The following is a 25,243-nucleotide window of genomic DNA, read 5'->3' on the forward strand; positions in this document are numbered from 1 at the left end:
TTTAGTAGGGGCTCGCCTACGCTTCCGCAAGCGCGCGGAAGCGTAGCTTAGGAAAATGTTAAATTCGCGTGCTCACGGGAGCGCAGGGCCGGTGACGTCACTGGCCCGCTGGCCCGCCCCCTGACACGCCCCCGGACGGCACGCTAACCAAGGCCAGGGAAACGCTTTCCTCAGCCTCAGCGCGCCTCCGCACGGGTGAGTCACCATGGACTCAGCCTAAAGGAAACAGTGCAATCCTTCTTCTTCATTCATTCCTTTAGGATACATTGTATCCAGCCAGTATATCCACCATTGTATGAGGGTATAAGATGTAAATAATCAAAATATCAATCATAATATTTCTGATAGTGGTCAAAAGTCTCTGTTCACTGTGCTGTGAAGTCACTTCTCTGTGTTGGAACACATTTGAGTCCCATACGTTTGAATGAAGTTGATTTCGTCTCCAGCACTGGAAAGCAGCTTCTCAGCATTTGGAATAGGGCCCAAAGTGCCTGAAAAAAAGTTGGGCTACTATCGGTCACCACAGGATAACACTGTTAATGTTAACGATAGATTAAAAAAAAGAAATAATATTTCGGGTATATTTATTTTAAAATAATAATAATTGTTCTTGTGTCGTGCTGCTAGTTTTACGTAGTACTTTACAGAGACTTTTTGCAGACACAGTCCCTGCCCTATGGAGCTTACAATCTATATTTTTAGTGCCTGAGGCACAGGGAGATATAGTGACTTGCCCAAGGTTATAAGGAGCCAACATGGGGAATTGAGCCAGGTTCCCCTGCTTGAAACTCAGTGCCAGTCAGTGTGTTTACTCACTGAGCCACTACTTCTCAGAACACTCATTCCACAAGAAACAGATCCATTTGAATCAGCAATCTGACCCCGCGATCCACAGTTTCTATGCTTTCTAAAACTTTCTTCTTTCTGTAGTACCAAATTGACATTATCATCTGCTTGTGAGTGGCAGTGTACATGTACTGGTAATCATTCACAAACTTGCAAATTGTTATAAAAGGGGATCTCCACAGTGCTGCTACAGTATAGAATTGGGATTGGTTTGCTCCACTAAAGAGAGAGACAAACTAACTCCACAAGAGTATGGAAATGGCGCACATTGTTTGCCGTGGGAAGAGGGGACTGTACTGCAGCTGTAAGACAAGTTCTATTGTTTGTGCAACATGTGTGAAAGTTTAGGATTCTATGTAATAAATATTGGCACGTCACCACACTTCTACCACTGATATCAATACATTCTGTATAAGACGAAGTAAGATAAGGCTCATCTTGTCTACACATTAGAGAACACTGCGGTCTTACGTGATGGCTCTGTGATGTACAATGAGAGATGTTAGCAGTAAGTAAGTAATTTGTTGACTGATTGCCATATTGACTTTTGCAGGCTATGGATTTGTAGATTTTGACAGTCCTGCTGCAGCACAAAAAGCAGTTGCATCTCTGAAAGCAAATGGAGTGCAAGCCCAGATGGCAAAGGTAAGAGTTTCTGTTTTTATTTTTGTTCTCATCTTACCTTCAAACTTTGTATTGCTGCAAACCTAACGAACAATTACAGTAATATTATTTAGTTTAATATAAAAATGCAGTATACATTATCAACAGTATTAATAATTACTAAGAGGGAGTGGGACTAAATTATGACATGTTGATCTTCATTATTTGTTGCCCCTGATGTGTTCTAAAGAGCAGTTTTTTTTATGTGGTTTGGGTGTATAACTATTATTCAGAATAACATACATTTAAATGTTTATATTGTATGAGTATGAAGAAGAGAAGACTTGACGCTTGATTTCAATATGTTTCAATATGATTTGTTTGGGCCAGTTTGTGGGTTCTGCCAATTAAATATTGTTTTGTCTTACTCCATCATTGGATACTACAGAGTGGTATTCATGTTTTTAAGAAAATAAGTACTGTATAATATGCTCACAAGAAAAAAAAACAGGCTCCCAAATCAGTCCCTATGAGGTAAAGGAATAGGGAATACAATATTGTTAATATAGGAAAAATATTAATGAAAAATACATGCAGATCCGGAATATGAAGAATATATTTTAAATGTTGTATCCCCCCAGCATTCAGAATAGTCTTCTTTTTTGATGCTAGTTAACAAAAACAAAAGGAATTTGATAGGATTGCACGTCTTTTCTACAGATGCAGCAGCCATTATTTTAACACTTCACGCGGTGTATATCTCGGAATACCCATGTCATGGTGCGGGATTGCTTCCAACCGTACCGCCTTAAGACGCGAGTGCAGGCGAGTGCATAAAATTGCATTTTAGTGTTGTGGCTTTTACACACCTGAAATTGACACAGTAGCACAGTAGCACAGTACTGTACACATTACAATTAATTAATTTCATTGCATTTAATTGCACACAATCCATGAAATTCAAACAAAGCAACCGCTATAAACATATGTGCCTGGGGCGATTGGCCGCGTTCATGCCGCGTGGAGTACGGCAGCGCACACGAAAATGGCGCCGTGATTTCTTAAAATAATGGCCGCTGCATCTGTAATTGATTGTGTTTCACACTCTTTGACATGCTTTTTATTTCACTACATTATCTGAAGCCATTGTTTTTATGGTGCTGGCATTGTTGATGGCATTTTTCAAAGAAACTTTGTGATCTGTGACTATTACATTGGAATCAAATGTTTTTGTACTAAAAAATATGTGGAGACAGTCTTTATTAAACCATAAGTCCCTTCAAAAACATTTGAATAAACCTGCAGACTGGAGCTATTTCAGCTAATTGAAAACCCATATTTCAGGTTTCCAGACATTTAAACTACATAATTTCCATTGTAAACGTTTAGAGAAAATAATGGGGTTTCTAAAATTAAAAACAGGAAAGCAATAATTGTGTTTTGAAGTACTTTCCCACTTTTTAATGACAATGATCATCAGTGAGGATTTATGTTTTTTTTAAAGTAAATCAACTGGTATTCTTTGAGTACGGATGAGGCCTTGTCCTCTCTGCTCCTTCTGGCAGCAGTTTCCCCTTACTGTACATATGAATACAGGAAACGTTTTAGGGCAGTAGTAGCCAACTCCATCCTCAAGCACCACCAACAGGTCAGGTTTTAAGGATATTCCTGCTTCAGCTCAGGTGGCTCAATCGTTGACTGAGCCACTGATTGAGCCACCTGTGCTAAAGAAGCAGAAATATCCTTAAACCTGTGCTGTTGGTGGACCTTGAGGACTGGAGTTGGCCACCCCTGTATTATGGAATTGCAAAAAGCTGCTCTTTTTAGTAGGAATGAGCGGTAAATTGGCATCTGAAAGTAGCTACAGATGTAGCAGGTGTTATAACACCTGCTGGTACGTTCCAGTGGGTGCAATAGCACGTTAGCTGCTCCCCCTTTTTTTTTTTGCATGTGGCTAATGCATTAAGAATGGCGGCTGCTGGAACGTTGTGTGTGTCCCGCAGTGGAGCAATAACAGCTGCTACATCTGTATCGCAGATCCACGTTGATAGACTTGAACGATCATCAGTGGCAGATTTACCAATAGGCCCGAGCCTCAGGCAGCAGAATATTGGGGAGGCAAAATTTGGGGGCGCTTGCTGCCCATGCATGAGCGATCGTCGCATGGCGGTGGCACTTGCTGGGCACGCATGCGAGATCGCTCTTGCTGGGCACGCATGCGGGATTGGCACATGCTAGCTGCTCGTGCGCATGCACAATCGGCACTTGCCGGTTGCAAATGCATGGCCAGCAAGTGCCGATCGCGCATGCACACGAGCGGGTGGGAAGTGCCGACCGTGCATGTGTGGCTGGCAACGTGACATCACACAGCAGCGCGTTGTCATGGCAACAGAACAGCGCAGCGCTGGAGGAGGAGTCCGGCAATATGTAAGTGCCTAAGGGCGGTATTTTTTTAAAATCCGACACTATCGAACATTATTTATTTATCAAAGTAATAAGATAAAGGTCATTAGAGCAAAACCAGAACAAAAATTCTGAACCAGCTTTGTCAAAAAGAAAATCCTATTGTTTTCAATGAAAATGTTTTTTTCTTGATAATCCTGGTGTTTTTCTTTGCACAACTTTTGCCACCTGGAGATGTTGATAAATGACCCCATTGGCCTGCAATGAGAAAGTGAGAAAGATGTCCTAGAGCAGAGGTGGGTAACCTATTTTTCAATGAAACCACAGGTGTGGTGAATGAGCAGTGAAAATCGCCACACCATGTAAAGGTGCCTGTATCTCGGGAAGCAGGGGGTCCCCGGACATAAAACCAACGCGGGTCAGCTTCAGAGACCCCCTGCACATCTACACTATGAAACACATGTATATTAAAAAAAGATTTAACAAACATCAATACACGACTCCCCCCTCCCACCCTCCGCCCTAACACATACAGTACTGTAATGTGCAAAATAACTATTATCCAGATATGGATAATAGATTATTTGCCCATTATTAAACACTGCATTAGCATACCTAAATAAAGTAAATGTGATGGTTTTTTTTTTCCTGCTTAATGCTAATAAAATGTTTGCGATTGGTGTTCGTTTGTAGTTAATGTTGTATTATGTTAGCTAATGCGTTTTATGGTTATTTCAGATATTGTTTGAATGTATTTCTTTGTCTTTTAATGTTTACATTCATTAATGTTGTAGTAATTCATTGGTTTGATTGGTTAGTGTTACTATTCATTTTGAGTTGGTTTAGGAATTAATTGTTTTTTTTTGGTTAATGGTTTAATTAATTCATTTTTGATGTTGTTATTGCTTGTATTCATTGGATTAGCTGGCTACTGTTTTTATTTAGTGAAGTATGTTTTTTTGGAGTTAGGTTTTATTATTGTGTATCTGGTGCATTAATGTATTGTAATTAGGGTGCCCATTGAGTGCTATAGAGGCTTATCATGCCCATATTATTATTATATGGGTATGATGTACCACTATACTACTCAATGGGTACAGGGTGGGTATAGTCAGTTCAGGGTGGGTGCTTAGGCCTCCCGGGTTTGTATCGGGGCAGGGTGGGTTAACCCCTTAATGACTATAGCGGTTAGTAACCGCTAAGGTGATTAAGGGGTTAGGGGCCATTGGAATGTCTTTATTATGTATATACTGTATGCTTTCTTTCAACGGAGGACAGAGGGACCTGCTGTTGTGGTAAGTATAAATGTATTTATTTACTTTATTTATGTATGCTAATGCAATGTTTAATAATGAGCAAATAATCTATTATCCAAATCTGAATAATAGTTATTTTGCACATTATTGTACTGTATGTGTTAGGGGGGTGTATTTAGTTAGAAATAATGTTTAATATTTTTGTAGGCACAACATTGCTACCGCAGGCCCACGGGGTCAGCCGGGGACACCCGCGCGACCCCCGGCCTCCCTCGGGGACTTCCGCGGGGTCAGCCGGGGACCCCCGCCGGCCTGTTGTATGGGTGTTGCGAATGCAAAAATGTAAAGCAAGAAATTTTTCAAACTCCAGTTTTTTTTGCGCCTACCTTGAGCTGACGTGTTCTGTTGAACGCAACTTTCGCGTACGCTAAGGTTATGTAGCTTAGTGCATCCCGCTTAAGGGCAGAATTTTACACAAACAGGGTAACGAACGAGCAAAGTTGGACTTAGAAAAATTTCCTGAAAAAAGTCAGTTTTAGTGCGCATAGTGCCTGTTTGCGTGGCTTAGTGCATCATGTTCAGCGCAACATCACGTGCTAAGAGCACTTTGCGCTCTAAAAATGACTTAATGGAGCTTAGTGCATGACCCCCTTTGTTTTCGAATCACCCACTTATCCATCTCTTGGGGAGAAATTGGAAAAAAAATTAAATAGCAGTTCAAGGTCAGGTCTAGACTCCTACTGAAGGCACTCATTCAGAAAGCGGAAACCAGCACACGCCGTCAGGAAAAAGTATATTTTACTGTGGGAGCTAGTAAACTCAAATTCGCCACACTTTCATGGCCGATTCGCCACTTGTGGCGATTGGCGACAGGGTTGCCCACCTCGGCCCTACAGGATATAGGAGATTACACACTGATACTGACATCTGTGGAAGTAAGAAGAAAATGTATTATGCCTGGTTATCTTTTACCCTGATATCTGGGTCTGAGATACACGTGATTACATCTACAGTGATATCGAGACTATGGGACTATATACCAATGTCCAATGACTTATATTGCATTCTGTATGATTTACACATGATCGAACGCAGATCTACATACCCTATATGCATTTATATTATCTCCCACCACCTACATGCAAAGTGAGGATAACTATTTAGTGATACCTAAGTTACTCCTATTTTTGGATACACATCCTATTCTTTGCATATAAAGGGTTTAATAGAACACCCACATCAACATCTACATACTTACCTCACTAGTGAGTAACTTATGTGGAACGTCCTAGTATCTATTAACAGGATTACATATATGGTTACTTGGAGATTTCTCCTTACTCCCTGTTGAAGTTACTACATCACCCATTTTTTAACAAAATTTTATGAGTTTGCGCCGTTGTTTTTGGTTTAATAAAACTTTATTATTTTGACCTATTTAGGTTTTTAGTGGTACTGTCCTCCCACAGTGTTGGGAGCAGTTACTTTATGTACTTATACAAGCCAACTTGACATTATGTTGAGGAGTATTTGAAACCCTCCCTATTATAGCAGCTATAGAGTGCAATTAGGGATCTTTGGGAGACCTTGTGATCTTCTGATTTGTGTGTATAGGAGATACTGCCCTTTCATTAATTAGATAACTCTAATGATTTCATTAAATGTTTACAGTTAAAATGTATTTGTAACAATGCAACAATACAGCCATATCAGTTCAATATAAAATGTTCAATATTGTTAATTCTCATAGCAGTGTAAGTTTCACCCTCTGCAAAATAAATACACCATGCATGCTGATTTCACATTGTGGTAGACATTTCTATCAAGTATTTATATATATATATATATATATATATATATATATATATATATATATATATATATATATATACAAAAAACAAACAAAAGTGCAAGCTCCATAGCACGTAACTGAGTAAAAAATAAGGTACATTTATTTAAAAAATCAGCAACCCATAAGAATGTGCACTTACAGGATTTTAAACAGAACCATTCGTGGGAGAGAAATCTCTATTGTGGTCATCTGCGGTGGTAGGGTGAGTCCCAGGTTTGCAGAGTGGATGTAAACAGCCCAGGTTCACTATGAACTCCTATCCCGAATTGGCAGCAAAATATAAAGGCATCCAATGCCTGCACGTCCTTTGCTCCCTCATACAATGGTTGCTAACACTTGAAATTACCGCCAGCCGGAGCGCAGGGAAGCCAGGGACTCCAAATATACCAACACAAACGCGATGACGTCACAGCTCTACGCGTTTCGTCACACTGCGGCGACTTCGTGTAGAGCTGTGATGTCATCGCGTTTGTGTTGGTATATTTGGAGTCCCTGGCTTCCCTGCGCTCCGGCTTGCGCTAATTTCAAGTGTTAGCAATCATTGTATGAGGGAGCAAAGGACGTGCAGGCATTGGATGCCTTTATATCTTGCTGCCAATTCATGGTGAACCTGGGCTGTTTACATCCACTCTGCAAACCTGGGACTCACCCTACCACCGCAGATGACCACAATAGAGATTTGTCTCCCACGAATGGTTCTGTTTAAAATCCTGTAAGTGCACATTCTTATGGGTTGCTGATTTTTTAAATAAATATACCTTATGTAACGGTCATATCACCCCACCCAATCGCATATACCGCGTGCGTGGAGGGAACATGCAATGTTACCAAGGGGTGCGTGGTGCAATACCTGTTGGCTCACAGAAGGCTGAGCATCCGCTAAGGGAACCTGGGGCAATGTATTACAATACTAATGATGCAGCGCCTCCACCTGCGATGGCTCCCACCAGAGGGGAAGTAGTTCCTCGCAGGACAATACACAATGACCACACAGACAGCTCTATATAACTATTAACTTTACTACATGCAGCAACTTATCACATTACATCTCAACACATGCGCCACGGCGGACGCTAACCACTCTAGGCGTCACGGCGGACGCTACCACCTCTAGGCGTCACGGCGGACGCTACCACCTCTAGGCGTCACGGCGGACGCTACCACCTCTAGGCGTCACGGCGGACGCTAACCTCCCGCAGAGTGACCCCACCCTGTGTCCAGTAACCCCCACCCAAATGTCTTGCACTCCCAAAATCATATACCAATGTCTGCATATGTATGTGTGACTGCGCAGCCACTATGTCTGGTGATAGGCCTGGTTGGTGCACGTGAGTTGCAGGTTACCTGCCCGGGCTCCAGCCACGGGTACCGCGATATCACCGGAGTTCCGCCCGATCCGACGTTGTCCTCCACACCGCGTTGGGTGAATTCCAGCGCGGATAATATCACCTTAGTCCCAGTGTCTTTGATAGTGTTCTGAGCTCAGAACCCACCTCGCAGGGCCGCACGGCTTTAGCACTGTGTCCCTGACTAAGCTACCAATAAATGGGTCAGTGTCCCTATCTAGGGCCTGTCCCTATACTCCACAAGCTATTAAGTGGCTCAGGACCTAACTGGGGGCCTGGGGGCTGCTGGCCTAATGCAGAGGGTCACTGACCCCTGCATCCACCTCTTACCCCTAGCTGGTCCGGATCCTGACTGCCTGTGTCACTGCAAAACCCCGCGAAAAGTCTATCTCCTTTCCCGGGCAAATCCCTCAGCCCTATTGGCTCCCTGGCGTCAGGTGTCTCTGCCCCTATGCACCCTGGGGGCTGGCCGTCTATCCTCACGCATGCGCGAGCTATCAGGGGCCTCCCGCGCTAGCTGGCATCCTGCGCATGCGATAGCTAACTGTCATGGCGGCGCCCTGCTCCGCTAGCCGCCGGACCGGTGGCAACGCGATCGCGGCCTTAGCGACGGCCCGATCGCGTCCCCGGCAACCGGCCTGCTCGCCGCTCGCGTCCCCGGCAACCGCCCGACCCGCTTCCCTAGCAACCGGCCGCACAGCAACACCGCGCGCTCGCAACGGTGAAGGAGGAGGCGAGTGCGCGAGGGGGGGGGACAAGGGAGGGGGCAAGTGCGCGAGGGGGACCTGGCTACATCCTCCCCCTGGTGAAACTCCAACATCCCCGCTTGGACCACATAACTTACTACTATACACAACCGTTATATAATAAAAATGCATCTGGTACGAATACAACTTAGCACATTGCATCAACTTTAAACAAGGTTACACAATTCTGTGAGCATCACAATCACGGATTGGATTTTGCTCCGAGACCACTGCTGAGCCTCATACTGGGGTGCCCCCATTTGATCATAGGTTACCCGAGTTGGAGGGTACCTGGCCCTTTGGCTCCTACGGAGTTGTTCTTCAGCAACTCCCTCTGGGGAGTAATAAGTACAGTCCTGAGGCTCAGCCTCGTCCCTTGAGGGGAGAAATGTCTCTGAACAGTCTCTGTTAGGCACAAAGCACGGGCTCTGTGGATCCAAAGGCTGGCCTGTTGGTGCCACCTTAGTAGGCGTTGGCCTACGGGGCCCTTTACCCGTAGCTCCTCCGGGAGATGCCCCTTCTGTGGAATAGTCCCTTTGAGAGGGTCCCTCCATAGGGTCTTCAGGAGTTTCAGAGTGGGTCTCGTTATTTACAGTCTCTTGACCCACCTCTGATAGATCGGACTCACCGTTGAGCGGTGTGGCCTGTATTTCTTCTTCTTCGCCTCCCACTTGGGGAATAGGGAGAAGGTGATTACGATGCCACACCTTTACCCGGCCGTCTGTGTCTTTGATGCGATAGACCGGGAGGCCGGGCATCTGTGACTCTACCTCATATACGCCATCTCTCCATCGGTCTGCCAGTTTATGTTTTCCGGGGACTCCCAAATTACGAAGTAACACAGCGTCCCCAGGACGTAACTCTCGATATTTGACTTTATTGTCGTATCGTCTCTTATTGCCAGCATTCAGTTTAGCTGTAGACTTCTCAGCCTGTTGGTAAGCTTGCTGCAAACTGTCCTTTAGCCTTTGCACATACTGGAAATGGGTAGCATTGTGTATCCCATCCGTTGAGACTCGAAGACGCACATCTACGGGGAGTCTTGCCTCCCGCCCAAACATGAGGAAGTACGGGGAGAACCCAGTGGACTCATGGCGAGTACAGTTGTACGCGTGTACCAACGTTTCTACGTGACGACTCCATTCTGCTTTCTGCGTTCCCTTCAGAGTTCCAAGCATGTCCAACAGGGTCCTGTTGAATCGTTCAGGCAAAGCATCTCCTTCGGGGTGGTACGGAGTCGTCCGGGACTTGGCGACGTTCAGCATTTTAAGTAATTCTCGGATCAGAGTACTCTCAAAATCTCGCCCTTGGTCGGAGTGAAGTCGGTTTGGAAAACCGTAATGCACGAAGAACTTTTCCCATAGAACTTTCGCGACCGTGATAGCCTTCTGGTCTTTTGTGGGGAAGGCCTGTGCATATCGGGTGTAATGGTCCGTGATGACCAGCACGTTACCGATGCCTCGGCTATCAGGTTCGATACATAAAAAGTCCATACACACCAAGTTCATCGGACCAGAACTCTTAAGATGGGCCATGGGAGCTGCTCTGGTAGGCAACGTCTTGCGTTGAATGCACCGGGAACAACGGCGGCAGTGTTGTTCCACCGCTTCCCTCATCTTGGGCCAGAAGAACCGGTCTCGGACTAGCCCAAAAGTCTTCTCTACACCTAGGTGCCCGTGTTCATCGTGTAGGGACTTCAACACCAGGTATTGTAAGTTCTTGGGTAGGACTAGTTGTCTCCTATCCGGGTGATTATGATATTGCACCACCCGATAGAGCAAGCAGTTGTCCACTTCAAATTTGTCCCATTCTCGCATGAGTAAGGCCACCAAGTCATTGGGCGCACGTTTCAGAAGGGCTGGGTTCCTTTTTTCAACGGCATGCCGGATGATGCTAGTGACCGGATCTCGAATTTGGTAGTCTACCAGATCTTTCCACCGGAACACCTTGTCGTGCGTGAGGTGCATCCCTTTTGGGTCGCAGTAGGCGGCGGGGACAGCCTGCGACTGGCATCCCAAAGAGTCGATCACTCGTAACTCGGAGAAGGCCACTTGGTCATTAACTATGGCTGCAGTTTTACACATAGCCCGCACTCCGGGGCCGGGAAGTTCTTCCCATTCCTCATCATCGGGGGTAGCGAGTAGTCCTGGTCTTCGGGAGAGGGCGTCCGCCCCAATATTCAATGGCCCCGGCTTATACTTCAAGGAGAAGCTGTAGTTACTGAGGGCGGCCTGCCATCGGTGGCCTGCTGCATCTAGTTTGGCCGACGTATTGATGTACGTGAGGGGGTTGTTATCCGTCCTTACCTCGAAGGTGACACCGTACAAGTAATCGTGGAGCTTCTCGGTGATCGCCCACTTGAGAGCCAGAAACTCCAACTTGTGGACGGGGTATCTCTGCTCACTGGGTGTCAAGCTTCGGCTGATGTAAGCTACCGGCCGCAGGCCCTCCGGGTGCTTCTGGTGCAGGACGGCGCCTAGTCCATTTAGACTAGCATCCACATGCAGGACGTAAGGCTGTTCGGGATCCGCATAAGCAAGTACAGGCGCTTCGGTCAGACACTTCTTCAGCTTCAGGAAGGCCTGCTCACACTCAGAGGTCCATTTGTCACCAAACGGTTGGCGGGCTGGTACAGCCTTCTTCCCGGTCTCGGAAGGGTATATCTTCAACAGATTGTTCAAGGGTTTAGCCTTGCTCGAGTACCCTTCCACGAAGCGGCGATAATACCCACAGAACCCCAGGAAGGATCGCAGCTCTGTGACGTTCTCTGGGCGAGGCCAGTTCACCACGGCCTCTACCTTGGCAGGGTCGGTGGCGATCCCTTTGGCGGACACGATGTGCCCCACGTAGGTCACCGAGGTATGGCAAAATCGGCACTTGTCTAGGGACAATTTCAACCCTTCGTTTCCCAGACGATCGATCACCTTAAACAACCGCTCTTCGTGCTCTTCCAGAGTCCTTCCGAAGACGATGATGTCGTCCAGGTACACCAGGCACTCCCGGGGAATCATGTCCCCGATTGTCTTTTCCATCAACCTTTGGAACGTGGCAGGCGCCCCACATATACCTTGGGGCATACGGGTGAATTGATAGAATCCCAGGGGGCAGACGAAAGCCGTTTTCTCCTGGTCTTCCGCCGTCATGGGCACCTGATAGTACCCTGATCGGAGGTCCAGCACGCTAAACCAGTGACTCCCATTCAGCGCATTCAGGATCTCTTCAATGCGCGGAAGGTTGTATTGATCCGGGATCGTGCGGTTGTTCAGTGTCCGATAGTCGATACACAGTCATACGGACCCGTTCTTTTTCCGCACCACCACTATGGGCGACGCATAAGGTCCTCGTGATTCCGTCACAATCCCAGCGGTTTCCATGTCTTGGATGGCGTTCCTCACATCGTCCACATCCCGAGGGGCAAGGCGACGAGAACGTTCCCGGAACGGGGTGGCATCACTCATCCGAATGGTATGTTGGGCACTGCGGCTGCACCCCACATCCATCTCGCTCGTGGAGAACACATGTCGTCGTTGCATCAGCTGGGTGGTCAACCGTTTTTTCCACTCTGTGGACAGGGTCGATTCGCCGAAGTTGAAGTCCAGATTGACTATCCGCTCGTGCGCGGCCGCCGCCTTCACCTGAGGTGTGGCTCTCACCGGGCTGACCGGATATATGCATCCCAACTTCTGGTCGACATCAAACTCCATCGGAAAGGGGGAGAGATTCTGCACATATACGTGGGTTCGAATAGGGATCTTAGCCATCCATTCCCTCACTTCGGGTAGTATTCTATACCCTCGCTGAACCTCTTCTTCTTCAGGTTCACTCTCCAGCGAGAACAGTTGGTCGTTCTGGTCTCGGTCGGGATAACAACACCAGATGGCCATCTTTTGCACTCCCCCTGGTAATATGGTCGTCAGTCCTCGTTGACGATTGTAGAGGTCCCCATGACGCTCCAATGCATACACCCGGTGGCATTCTTCTCGTAAGATGGGGTCTAGGAGCGTATCGGCCAGCGGCAACTCGTTGGTCTCTCTCAAGTAGGCTCGGATTATAGCTTGCACTATGTCTGCATTGGTTCCCAAGATGATTGGGTACTTGCAATGGTCTTGGGGCTCCGGGCATACCATGGCCGCTACCTGCATGGGGTGCTTCTTGCCGGTGTTCAGTTGGAGTATGTCCAGTTGGACCTTTACAATCCCATCGATGGGGTAGTCTTCATTACTTAACCCCCTAACCTTCATATGTTCGGCCGGCCTTAGTGGGCAGTGTTGAAGGTGCTGATCATAAAACCTGCGATATATTATGGTTACTTGTGACCCTGTGTCCAATAGGGCCGAGGCGTATATCCCTTCTAGTACCACGGGCACGATGGCCGCAGGGCCCACTTGACTGCAAGCTTCACTGGATGGGGCGTCATCACTGGGGCCGGCGTCAGAAGGGGCATCCGGGGTTCCAGTTCCAGAATGAGTGAGTTCGAGGTCAGCTTCTGCCATTGGTACACTGCAGACCATAGATCGGGCTGATTTTCCTCTATCGGAAGGGTGTTCCTCAGGGTGAACTTCCTTTTCTGGGCAATTACGGATTACGTGGCCCTTCTTGCCGCAGTTATAGCATACCACTGGGCGGCTTTCCGGGCGACTCGTGGATGGGGAAGGTGGTCGGTCGGGGGGTCGTGGTTTGTACCCTTTGGACAAGGCAGTAGACTCGTCCTTCTTTTCCGTAGAGCCCTTTCCTTTGGAGGCAGAGGAGCTCTTAGGTGTAGCGGTGGAGTGTAGCATAACATGAGCCTCCTGTAGTTTCACTTGCCGCAGCAACTCGGTGAACTTGTAGGGGCCCCCGTCCATTATCTTGCTGCGGAGCATGTTGGCTATGGGGTGAGTGGGGCTTGATCCCCGCAGATACTGTTTATGGAGAGCTTCATCCATCCCCGATGCGGAGACCAGCTTACGATTGAGTAGGACCCCGAGGACCAGCTGTAGGCGGTGGATGAAAGCCGACAGGTCCTCTCCTTCCTTCTGATAAAGACGGAAGTACTTCGTCCAGAGCGCTCCTTCGTCTTCTGCTAGTCCGTACGCCTCCAACAGGAACGCCACCATTTCCAACGCTGTCAACTCTGGGTGTTGGTCCCTGTGGATGGTCAACATAGTAGACGCAGGGGGTCTGAGGCATTCCATAATACGCTGCCGCTTTACAGTGTCAGTGCACGACCACTCCTCTACTACTTTTACTGCATTCTCCCTCCACAGGTCTATTCCTTCTTCCCCCTGGGGTATTGGAAGTACTCCAGAGAAGGCCTTAAGCTTCCTATAACTTTGAGACTGGGATGCCACAGTGAGGGCTTCTACGAATTGGGGTAGCGTCACCCCCATTATGGAACCTTCATTCGTTGCTCTCTCTCCGATAGGCCGAGAGTTTACCTCGCGGGGTACGGTGTCGGGTGGAGAGGGAGGACTGTCAGCCCAACTACTGGTGTCCGGGAGGCCGCTTGGGGTAAAGGAGACTTTGGGTTGGGGACGGTCAACCCGGTTTGGGGTACTGGACACGGGGGTAAGTGGCGTCCAGGTACTGGTGGACGGTTCGTCGGGATCTTGAGGAGGGGCTCTGAGCGAGAACATTTCCCGTATTACTGGCAAGTCCGAGTATATAAGGGGGTATCCTTCTGGTGGGCACTCGGGGGCTATTAGAATATTCGGGGCCGCTTCAGGGCCTATGTCCCGGCATACGGTGAATAGTAGTGCACTCAAGTGATAAGTAGAGTCGAACACCCTGCCACGGTACCATATTCTATCTGCGCCTAAGAGTTTGCTCAGTGAGTTCCGGATGTCAGTTTCAGGTACTAACGCCGGGACGTTCCCTACTGCAACCACATGTCTAGGGGGTTCACGGACGGTGGTGGCCCACGCGTGGACCTCTTGACGTGAGGGAATTACCATGATGCTGATTTTTGGTGATTCGGTTTTGAATAGGGCACCCCAGGTCTAAGATCTCAGCAGCGCCTCCAAATGTAACGGTCATATCACCCCACCCAATCGCATATACCGCGTGCGTGGAGGGAACATGCAATGTTACCAAGGGGTGCGTGGTGCAATACCTGTTGGCTCACAGAAGGCTGAGCATCCGCTAAGGGAACCTGGGGCAATGTATTACAATACTAATGAGATAACGTGATTGGTGAAAAAAACTGGCGCTAATTAAGTGCTAGTGATCACTTAAATTACAGTGAATATATATAACTCATAAATAGTGATATCGAAGAAAATCGTGACTCAAATAGTGCAAAGGTGAAAGTATAATATAAGTTGCAACCCCCTGCTCAGACCCTCTGGAAGGGACTGTCTTGACTGGTCCCAGAAGATCAAACGATATTTTCTCAACCCAGGGGGAGCATGTGGGAGAAAACACAACAAGAAAACACACTAAGTGCAGACTGGAATGTACAGGTGTGAGATGATTGTGATGCTTGGCCTCTAAGTGCTGCCTACTCACAGGATGTAGGTAGGATATGTATAGTGGCGTGATCAGTAGAATCTGGTGGGTCCCTCTGAGTAAACACAGGAGGTGGCTGGAACTGGGGTATCATTAGCAGGTGTACATGAAAAGATAAAAACAGACCTCCATAGAGCTTGCTGGATGTGATGAGAGGATTGGTGCCCGCGAACTGCCAATCAACCGCCGAACCGGAAGTGACGCGACGGAGCTGATCGTGCAGACCGGAAGTGACGCGACGCACCGGAGAGACCGCAGCTGGAGATCCCCACACTGCCTGGGTGTAGCAGGGAGCCTGCGGAGGAGAACTATCCAGGATATCGGCGGTGCGGTGAGCTGAGGCAACCATCCCTACCCTCCCATCACTTATATAGTGAAAAACGCTTATTTTGTTTTTAAATATTGTGAGTGCACATTTTATATCCTTTCATAAAGTTTTTTGTATACCATTGATCTGCACCATGGAGGTCTGTTTTTATCTTTTCATGTACACCTGCTAATGATACCCCAGTTCCAGCCACCTCCTGTGTTTACTCAGAGGGACCCACCAGATTCTACTGATCACGCCACTATACATATCCTACCTACATCCTGTGAGTAGGCAGCACTTAGAGGCCAAGCATCACAATCATCTCACACCTGTACATTCCAGTCTGCACTTAGTGTGTTTTCTTGTTGTGTTTTCTCCCACATGCTCCCCCTGGGTTGAGAAAATTACAATACTAATGATGCAGCGCCTCCACCTGCGATGGCTCCCACCAGAGGGGAAGTAGTTCCTCGCAGGACAATACACAATGACCACACAGACAGCTCTATATAACTATTAACTTTACTACATGCAGCAACTTATCACATTACATCTCAACACATGCGCCACGGCGGACGCTAACCACTCTAGGCGTCACGGCGGACGCTACCACCTCTAGGCATCACGGCGGACGCTACCACCTCTAGGCGTCACGGCGGACGCTAACCTCCCGCAGAGTGACCCCACCCTGTGTCCAGTAACCCCCACCCAAATGTCTTGCACTCCCAAAATCATATACCAATGTCTGCATATGTATGTGTGACTGCGCAGCCACTATGTCTGGTGATAGGCCTGGTTGGTGCACGTGAGTTGCAGGTTACCTGCCCGGGCTCCAGCCACGGGTACCGCGATATCACCGGAGTTCCGCCCGATCCGACGTTGTCCTCCACACCGCGTTAGGTGAATTCCAGCGCGGATAATATCACCTTAGTCCCAGGGTCTTTGATAGTGTTCTGAGCTCAGAACCCACCTCGCAGGGCCGCACGGCTTTAGCACTGTGTCCCTGACTAAGCTACCAATAAATGGGTCAGTGTCCCTATCTAGGGCCTGTCCCTATACTCCACAAGCTATTAAGTGGCTCAGGACCTAACTGGGGGCCTGGGGGCTGCTGGCCTAATGCAGAGGGTCACTGACCCCTGCATCCACCTCTTACCCCTAGCTGGTCCGGATCCTGACTGCCTGTGTCACTGCAAAACCCCGCGAAAAGTCTATCTCCTTTCCCGGGCAAATCCCTCAGCCCTATTGGCTCCCTGGCGTCAGGTGTCTCTGCCCCTATGCACCCTGGGGGCTGGCCGTCTATCCTCACGCATGCGCGATCTATCAGGGGCCTCCCGCGCTAGCTGGCATCCTGCGCATGCGATAGCTAACTGTCATGGCGGCGCCCTGCTCCGCTAGCCGCCGGACCGGTGGCAACGCGATCGCGGCCTTAGCGACGGCCCGATCGCGTCCCCAGCAACCGGCCTGCTCGCCGCTCGCGTCCCCGGCAACCGCCCGACCCGCTTCCCTAGCAACCGGCCGCACAGCAACACCGTGCGCTCGCAACGGTGAAGGAGGAGGCGAGTGCGCGAGGGGGGGGGGCAAGGGAGGGGGCAAGTGCGCGAGGGGGACCTGGCTACACTTATTTTTTACTCAGTTACGTGCTATGGAGCTTGCGCTTTTGTTTGTTTTTTGTTCATAGATTCCAAAAGTGGTTGGCTATACCACTCCCCTTAAAGCTGCAAAGACGCTCCCTGGATCTTCTATTGGGACTATATTTCTCTCTGGATTTTTTGTTTGAGTGGAACATTCAATTTGGATTTTCCTTTTTTTTTTCACTATCACGTTATGGTTTGTAGATATTATTAGGTTAAATTGTGGTAATTTTAATTTATTTTAATATTTTAAATATGTTATTATAATTGATCATTTATTAGGGTTATTTCACATCCTCTTTAGCGCTACTTAATTTTTGTGTTGTTATATATATATATATATATATATATATATATATATATATATATATATATACTGTATGTACAATCATATTTATATGATCAGCATATTTGTTTTGGGCTATTTTTCATGCCCTGTATATGTGCTTTAGATCAAGCTTACTACACCTTGCTCTGTAAAGCATTTTTGGCTCATTAAGCTCTAAAGTTACAGTATTTAAATAAACATCACTGATTTACAGTAGATGCACTCTTATTCCATATTAAAGTATAATTCCCTAGAGTAGACACTTGTCATTTACTAGCAGTTATTGTCCAATTTATAATAGCCTATGGCTTAAGGCAATCTGTGTAAAGCATTAACCTGTAGAAAGTACAACAGCCAAGGAAACATTATTATTACATGAGATTATAATCTAAAGCAGCTAAACACAACACACACAACAAGTTTACCAGCAACTATTGATATATCACTACTCTTACTGATTGGCTTACTTCTCAGTTTTAAATCTAGTATTTTATCTATCAATGTGTATGTGTGATATATGCTATCTTCTATCTGGCGATGTACTGTAGGCCTACCATTGGGAGATCGCAATAGGTGCATGTATTTTATTTTTATGTTATGTCTGGATTGTGTTTATCATTTGTCAGTGCAATGTTGTCTGTTTCCTTCCACAGAATTGATTGCTTTATTGACGTAATTGCTTTTTCCTTTAACTGTGGTCCAGTGCAACATTATTTTGCTATGATTCACGCTCACACCCCACTTGTCCAACACATTACAGTAATACAGTAGCCCATTATTCTTTTTTAAATAATGTACAGTATCATCCTAGCACTTGTGCAGCATAACTAAATCCATATGAAAAGACTTACAGTTATGTATGATGCTAACTTTAAAGTGCCATGCAGAGCATCTGTAATTTTCTATTTTATCCATTAGCACACGGAATAAAACTTGTTAATCAAGTTTTAGACATTTGATTCAAGTTTCCTAGCCAGACAACATTTATTTAGTGCAGATTTGCAGTTTGCTTAACACACACAAAGACCAAAAATGATGGCAAGAGATGATAAGATTGCTAAATTCTAGTACCCTCTGTTGCTCCACTCGTCTTATTACACACTGACTAAAAGGAAGCATTATCCAAAAGACTTTCTGTTTGTCAATGTGTACACGTTTAAGGTTACAGAGTTATGGTTGCCTTACAGGGCTTTCTAGTAAGTGATTTGTGGCAAGATTCTGTTTCTGGCGCAGTAATGCAACATGTTGAGGCTCCAAGGTATGATGGAAACTGAAAAACAAGAGATCTTCTAATGAAAATACATTGTTTTCATTAATGATGGCTTTGTACGTTAAACTTATTCATTACATCTTATTGTAATAATAACTTATTAATGACCACTTGTAAGTGTGCAACATGTGGCTGGTATAAGCTGCAATAACACCTAAGTCCCAGCAAAGCCGGCAGACAAAGGGCATCACCAGTTTGCTGTTGTTTTTGATGTTACCGCTTCTATGTTATGGGTAAAATATTTCAGATGTACAGTATAATGAAGCCTTTCCATCTTCGCACATGACCTGGCTCTCGCGGCTCCGTCTCTGCACAATCACATTTAATTATTTCCCTCCTTCTTACTGGTGTCAGGGCCAACAGGAAGCAGAACACACAACCGCTGCTATTCAGGGCAGAAGCTCTAGCATTGAACTAAACCAGATGCTGGGAAATTTTATTGTCACGGCATACTTTTGTATATATATTATTATATATTATATTATTATTATTATTATTATTATTTTATATAGCTTCTTTTAAAAGCAGAACATTTGCACTGCCTGGTTGTCTGTTTTTCCTTCTGCATACAAAAGAGTACACCTGAGACACCTGACAGATATGTGACAGTACAGTTTCCCAGCATCTGGTTTAGTTAAATCCTAGTGCTGCTGCACTAAATAGCAGAGGTTGTGGGTTCTGGTCCTTCTGGGCCTGCCACCAGCACCTCCTTTATACCAAGAGCCCTTAGATTTGTCAGTATTAGTCTTATATAAATATTTTAGGAGGTGTAAGGATGTGACTCATTTAAATATACTTTGCATTTATCATTAGCATATATCCCAGGTGCCTCAGGTGTGTTCTTTTTTGAGCACGGAGGCCTCTCCCTATGTTATTTGGAGAGAGGTTTGATGGGATATATATACACAACTAGAGATAAATTAAACTAAATTCACTTCCAGCATCTCCACCAAGCAAAAGCTGTATTACAGGATCAGGAGGTAGCTAACAGCACCAGTTCAGTTCATTCCGCTTCAAAAGTGCAAACTGCGCCGGTTCGCTCGGTTTAACCATGCGGTTTGTCACTTTTTATAGATGTGATTCGTAATACAAAATACAGATTTGGGCCAGTTTTAATCCGCAATTTATGACCATGTCAAATCATGTGATTTTACAATAACAAACTCGCAGCTACTTGAATTTCCCCCTATGTATATCACATAAATAAAAGCCTGATTTATCTACTGTATAATCGTAATATAATGTAAATTATTTTCACTGGCTACAACGGTTCAAATTAAACACTGTTTCACTGAAATTGATCATAAGTTAAAATCACTTTTAGCATGATACAATTTACAGATCAAATGTTACAACCTCTGAAAATGGAGTTTTAAACAGAAAAAAGGGTGAGATCTGTAACTACAGTATAGTGTCCTGTAATAGAGTACAGATGTACTCAAGCAGGGCCACTGACAGATTTCCCGGTGCCCAGGACTAGAGTTATGTCCACCTCTCCCCCCCCTCTCCCCGTGTTTGCAGTATTGCGAGACCCCCCCCCCCCACCATTTCACACCTCACGAGCCCCATCTACTTCCCCCCTCTTCCCATGTATTTCTCTCCCCCCTGTCTCACTCCCTTTTCCTCACTCACCCCCTCCCACCTCAGATGTATTTATCTCCCCTGCATCTCACTCTTACTCCCTCTTTTCCTCATTCACTCCCTCCCTCACCCCCTCTCTCCTCACTCGCCCCCACCTTCCGTCAATTACCCCACTCTGACTCAATCCCCCACCACAAACCCCACATTCCATATTAAAAAGACCCCCACTCCCCCAATACAAATTAAAAACACCCCCACTCCCCCAATACATATTTAAAAGACTCCACTCCCCAATACATATAAAAAGACCCACACTCCCCCAATACATTTAAAAGACCCCAACTTCCCCCAATACATATAAAAGAGCCCCACTTCCCCCAATACATATAAAAAGACCCCCACTCCACCCCCCCAATACATATATAAAAAAAGTAGACTTACCTTGAGGATGATCAGGCCAGGCCCGGTGGCTGTGGGGGTCCGGTAGCCGGCGCTGCAAGTTGGGGCCAACCTCTGGCGGCAGGCCCGGCTGCCAGTCACAGCTGGGCCCCGGCTCTCCATCAGCTGCAGGCCTCCTACTTCCGGCACGCTGACGTCAGAGGGGTCCGTTGCACGCCGCCAGAGGTTGGAAGCTCGGCATGGGACACATAGTGAGGAAGAGTCCTGCATCTGATGGAGAACCAGGGCCTGGCCGCAACTGGCAGCTGGGCCTGGCAAGAGGTCAGTGCCAATTTGCAGAGCCGGCCCCCCCGCAGCCACTGGGTCCGAGACACTTGTCCCTTCTGTCCCCCCCTGTCGGCGGCCCTGGTAGCAAGACTCACTGTCTCTGGTGCTGTGGTCAAAAAAGCAAGTCTTTGGTGCCAGAGACAGTGTCTGCCGTGATCATACTGCAGGAGGTCCATGCATCCTAATGGGACCCACCACAGCATTAATTCTCCATGCCGTGACCACCGTTGTTACCTGACCAGGCAGTAGTGGCACTGAAAATAGTTCTTAGCTACATCTGTACTACATTTTGTAACTTCGGTGCCACATATCTTCTTCATATTTAAATATACATACAGTATACTGTATCGTCACAGTAACTAGCTATCTAAAGGTACAGTAGCTACTGACGTGCCCTTGAATATCTGCTTTGACGCTGAGTAAGAGCAATTCGGTTGATAGCCCTTCGTAGATTCACACCACATAGCACCTATTTGAATGAATGGAGCTGAAATTTTCCTAAGAAAAGGGGAGGTGAATGCCGCATATTACATTGGGGCCCTTGATTCTGTGCACAGGATAAGGGAGTACGTTTCAGATTGGGAGTACGTTTCAGTGAATGTATACAGCAGGGTGATGTCGATGTGCTACTAGAAAGAGTGAAAAGCATTAATGGGCCAACAGTTCTAGAGTAGTGTGGGTTATCTTTTCAAGTTTATAAAGACACGTGTTTGAAGGATACATTCGGGAAAAGTATAATGACTAGAAAAACACACAAATGTCACAGACCTCTGTTTTTGGGAATGGCGCTGGCAATTCTGTACTGACAGTTTAATTTGAGGGTCTTTGTGGTGTTTTTGCTTTGTTGTCTGTGTCAGCTTTATATGGATTGCCCATGTGTAAGGGATAATAGGTTTGTATGGCAATACACATTGGCACAAAACTGAACACGCATGCGCACCAGCGGGCGCCAAGCGCCGATTCTAATTGGGATATGCAACGTATATGCAAATAATTTAATTCAACATATATCCAAGGGTATTTTTGTAAAAGTTCAAGGTTCACAAAAAAGGGTCACTTTCACCATATTCTAAATATCGGGAGAAATATTCTGTGTGTTTCTATATGAATGTAATTTGTATTTATTTTGTGTACATGGGTGTCAGTGTGTGTGCGTGCGATGCATGTAATATCATCCTGCGATACACATACTATACACTTCTATGCAGATAAAAGAGTTGAACTACCACATAGAAATTTGTTTTAAGTATTTTATATGGGAGGAGCAGTGCTGCACTTTTTATTTATATCATTTATTCTAGCTATGACCTGTTTTTCTCATAATCATCATAACAGATTCTCTACTTAAACTGTACGTGGGAAATTAGAAGAAACAAAAGAGGTGCAATATGCATGGCCTAATAAAACACTATTTTGTGCCAAGTAGCCATGATTAACTGTGCTAATTTGTCGTTTGCTTTTAGTGTTAATAAAGAAAACTGTTTTTGAAGAACTAGGCCAGAACAAATGGGAATATATACTTCAAAAAAATATAATGAAATTGTAAATCCTTCATATTTATTGTACCAAGCATAGTGTTGCCAGGTGGCTTGTCTAAAAATACTGGACACAATGGTGAAAGCTGAGAATCGTTGGTGGGAAAGAACGTTATTTATAAATTACCTGACTGTTATGTAAGTATTTCTACATTTCACTCCAAGTATTCACCAATTTGCTCCCATTTATATTATATTTAGTAAAAAGTCTGGGGAGGAGTCTAGGGAGGGAGCGCCCTTCCGAGGATCTTTTTAGGAAATAGAATATGAAATAGTGCAAATTGATGCAAATTGGTGCATGTTTGGAGTTAAATTTAGAACAAATGATGTAATGGTCAGATCATTTATAAATAACTGACCTGCAGTCATACTGTACATGGCAATCAATACTAATCTTCATGCTCCTCACTTAAATTCCAAGATTTTTGCACCGCTTCTCATCCTCTCTCCCCTTATCCTCTCACCCTCCTAACCCCCTCATCCCCTCCCCTCATCCTCTCCCACCCCCCTCCCTTTGTCCTCTCTGAGCCCCCCTTCATCCTCTCTGAGCCCCCCTTCATCCTCTCTCAACCCACCCCTCCCTTCATCCTCTTTCACACCCCTCCCTTCATCATCCTCTCACCCACCTCCCTGTCATTATCACCCCATCCCTTCATCCTCTCTCCCTCCGCCCTCCCTGTCATTATCACCTCCACAGGACAGCCAGAGAAAACACACACACACACACACACACACACACACACACACACACACACACACACACACACACACACACACACACACACACACACACACACACACACACACACACACACACACACAAAACAGTACCAGTACAAATACACACACACACACACACACACACACCAGGACAAAACAGAACAAATAGACACAGAACACAGCCTCACCTCTCTCTGCTCCATGCTTTTCCTTGGCTCTATGGCCCCACCCCCAGGCTCCTGCCACCTCCATTGTGATTGGCTGCTGCTGTGTAATGCAGCCAATCAGGATAGAGGAAGCTGCTCAGCCCCCTAGCAGCAGCAGCCCAGCTCTCCCTTCTTAGGGGAAATACCGCGATTGGTTACTAAGCCCAGAGATGTAATACACGTAACACATACATGTCCGGTATTATCTCTAATTTTTTTTACCGGACAGAGTAACCAAATACTGGGCTGTCCGGTTCAATCCCGGACACCAGGCAACCCTAACCCACAAGAAAGGTTGCCACCTGTTTCCAGACTAAAAGAAGAATGTTGGTTAATGTTGATTTTGAATGAAATGGGAGTTTTAAGTTGTGCAGCTTAAGATACAGGAAATATTAAATCTATAGAAGCAGCCATGAACAGCTTTAGGACTCAAGAGTATGGCTCCTGTGGAGCTGGATTAAAGAACTGAAAAGTTACACTACTTGAAAGTGTATATTTGTATGTTCAACGTATTAATTATGTTTGTATTACTGTACTTGTACTTTAAAATGATTCATTACAACTTATTGTAATAAAAACCTATTAATGGCCACTTATAAGTGGGCAAAACCAGGCTGGTATAAGCTGCAATTGCATACTGTATGAGGTCTTCTTCATCACTATACTGGAGTTGGCCTTTTCACCTTTTTTCACAACTTTTATTACAATTTCTTTTTTTATAACCATCACTTTACATGTCATGTGGCAAAAACACTATGCTGTGCTTCAAAAGGGTAGGTGGTATATGTCAAATAGAGTTTTAGTAAGGATAGAAATTACCTTATGCTAATGGATAACACCATTTTACTACTGGTAACAGCAATGGCCAACATATACTATCTATTTGTTTGATATAAAAAATTGTACAGATATACAAGCCAGGTCAGCACATACTGTAGCCCCAAAACAAACCTGTTACTGCTTACCGCCGTTCATGAGCCAGTGAGCCCTTTTGAGGTCTTAAACCAAAGTCCCCGTATGGAGGACACCCTGAGGTCGCCTCACAAGCCCCAGACCTACGACCTCCTCCTAAACACCATCAACATTCATCAAACTCACCAACTGGGCAAAACTGACCAGTCCGCATCGCTCCTGCTCTGATAAATGAATACAAACCACACATAAAACAACTAATACCATGTCATCTCTTAATCAATTCAGTTTTCTCTTTTTTTCTTTCCTATTTACAGAATTCTCTTTTTATGTATTATTTAGTCTCTCTCTTTTTTTTTTAGCATAAGACATACCTATACATAAATGCAACATTTACAATCGACAATTAACCCTCATTCCCTTCATGCCAAGCTTTCAACTACCCCCAAATGCCTCCAGAAGGGGAAGGTGTGCAGGATCCTTTTGCAA

At 45.8% G+C, this 25,243-nt stretch overlaps 1 protein-coding gene across 5 annotated transcripts in view; it reads left to right on the top strand.

Moving 5' to 3' along the window:
* The window catches only part of RBMS3 (RNA binding motif single stranded interacting protein 3), a 713,484-nt gene that overhangs the window by 306,746 nt on the left and 381,495 nt on the right, over window positions 1–25,243 (top strand). For all 5 annotated transcript variants that reach the window (XM_075587011.1, XM_075587010.1, XM_075587012.1 and 2 more), the window contains one exon: window positions 1,400–1,491. In XM_075587011.1, the coding sequence (XP_075443126.1) occupies window positions 1,400–1,491 (92 nt within the window). The remainder of the gene's footprint in view (window positions 1–1,399; window positions 1,492–25,243) is intronic.

This window comes from Ascaphus truei, chromosome 2, assembly GCF_040206685.1.
Source record: "Ascaphus truei isolate aAscTru1 chromosome 2, aAscTru1.hap1, whole genome shotgun sequence".
NCBI lineage: Eukaryota > Metazoa > Chordata > Amphibia > Anura > Ascaphidae > Ascaphus > Ascaphus truei.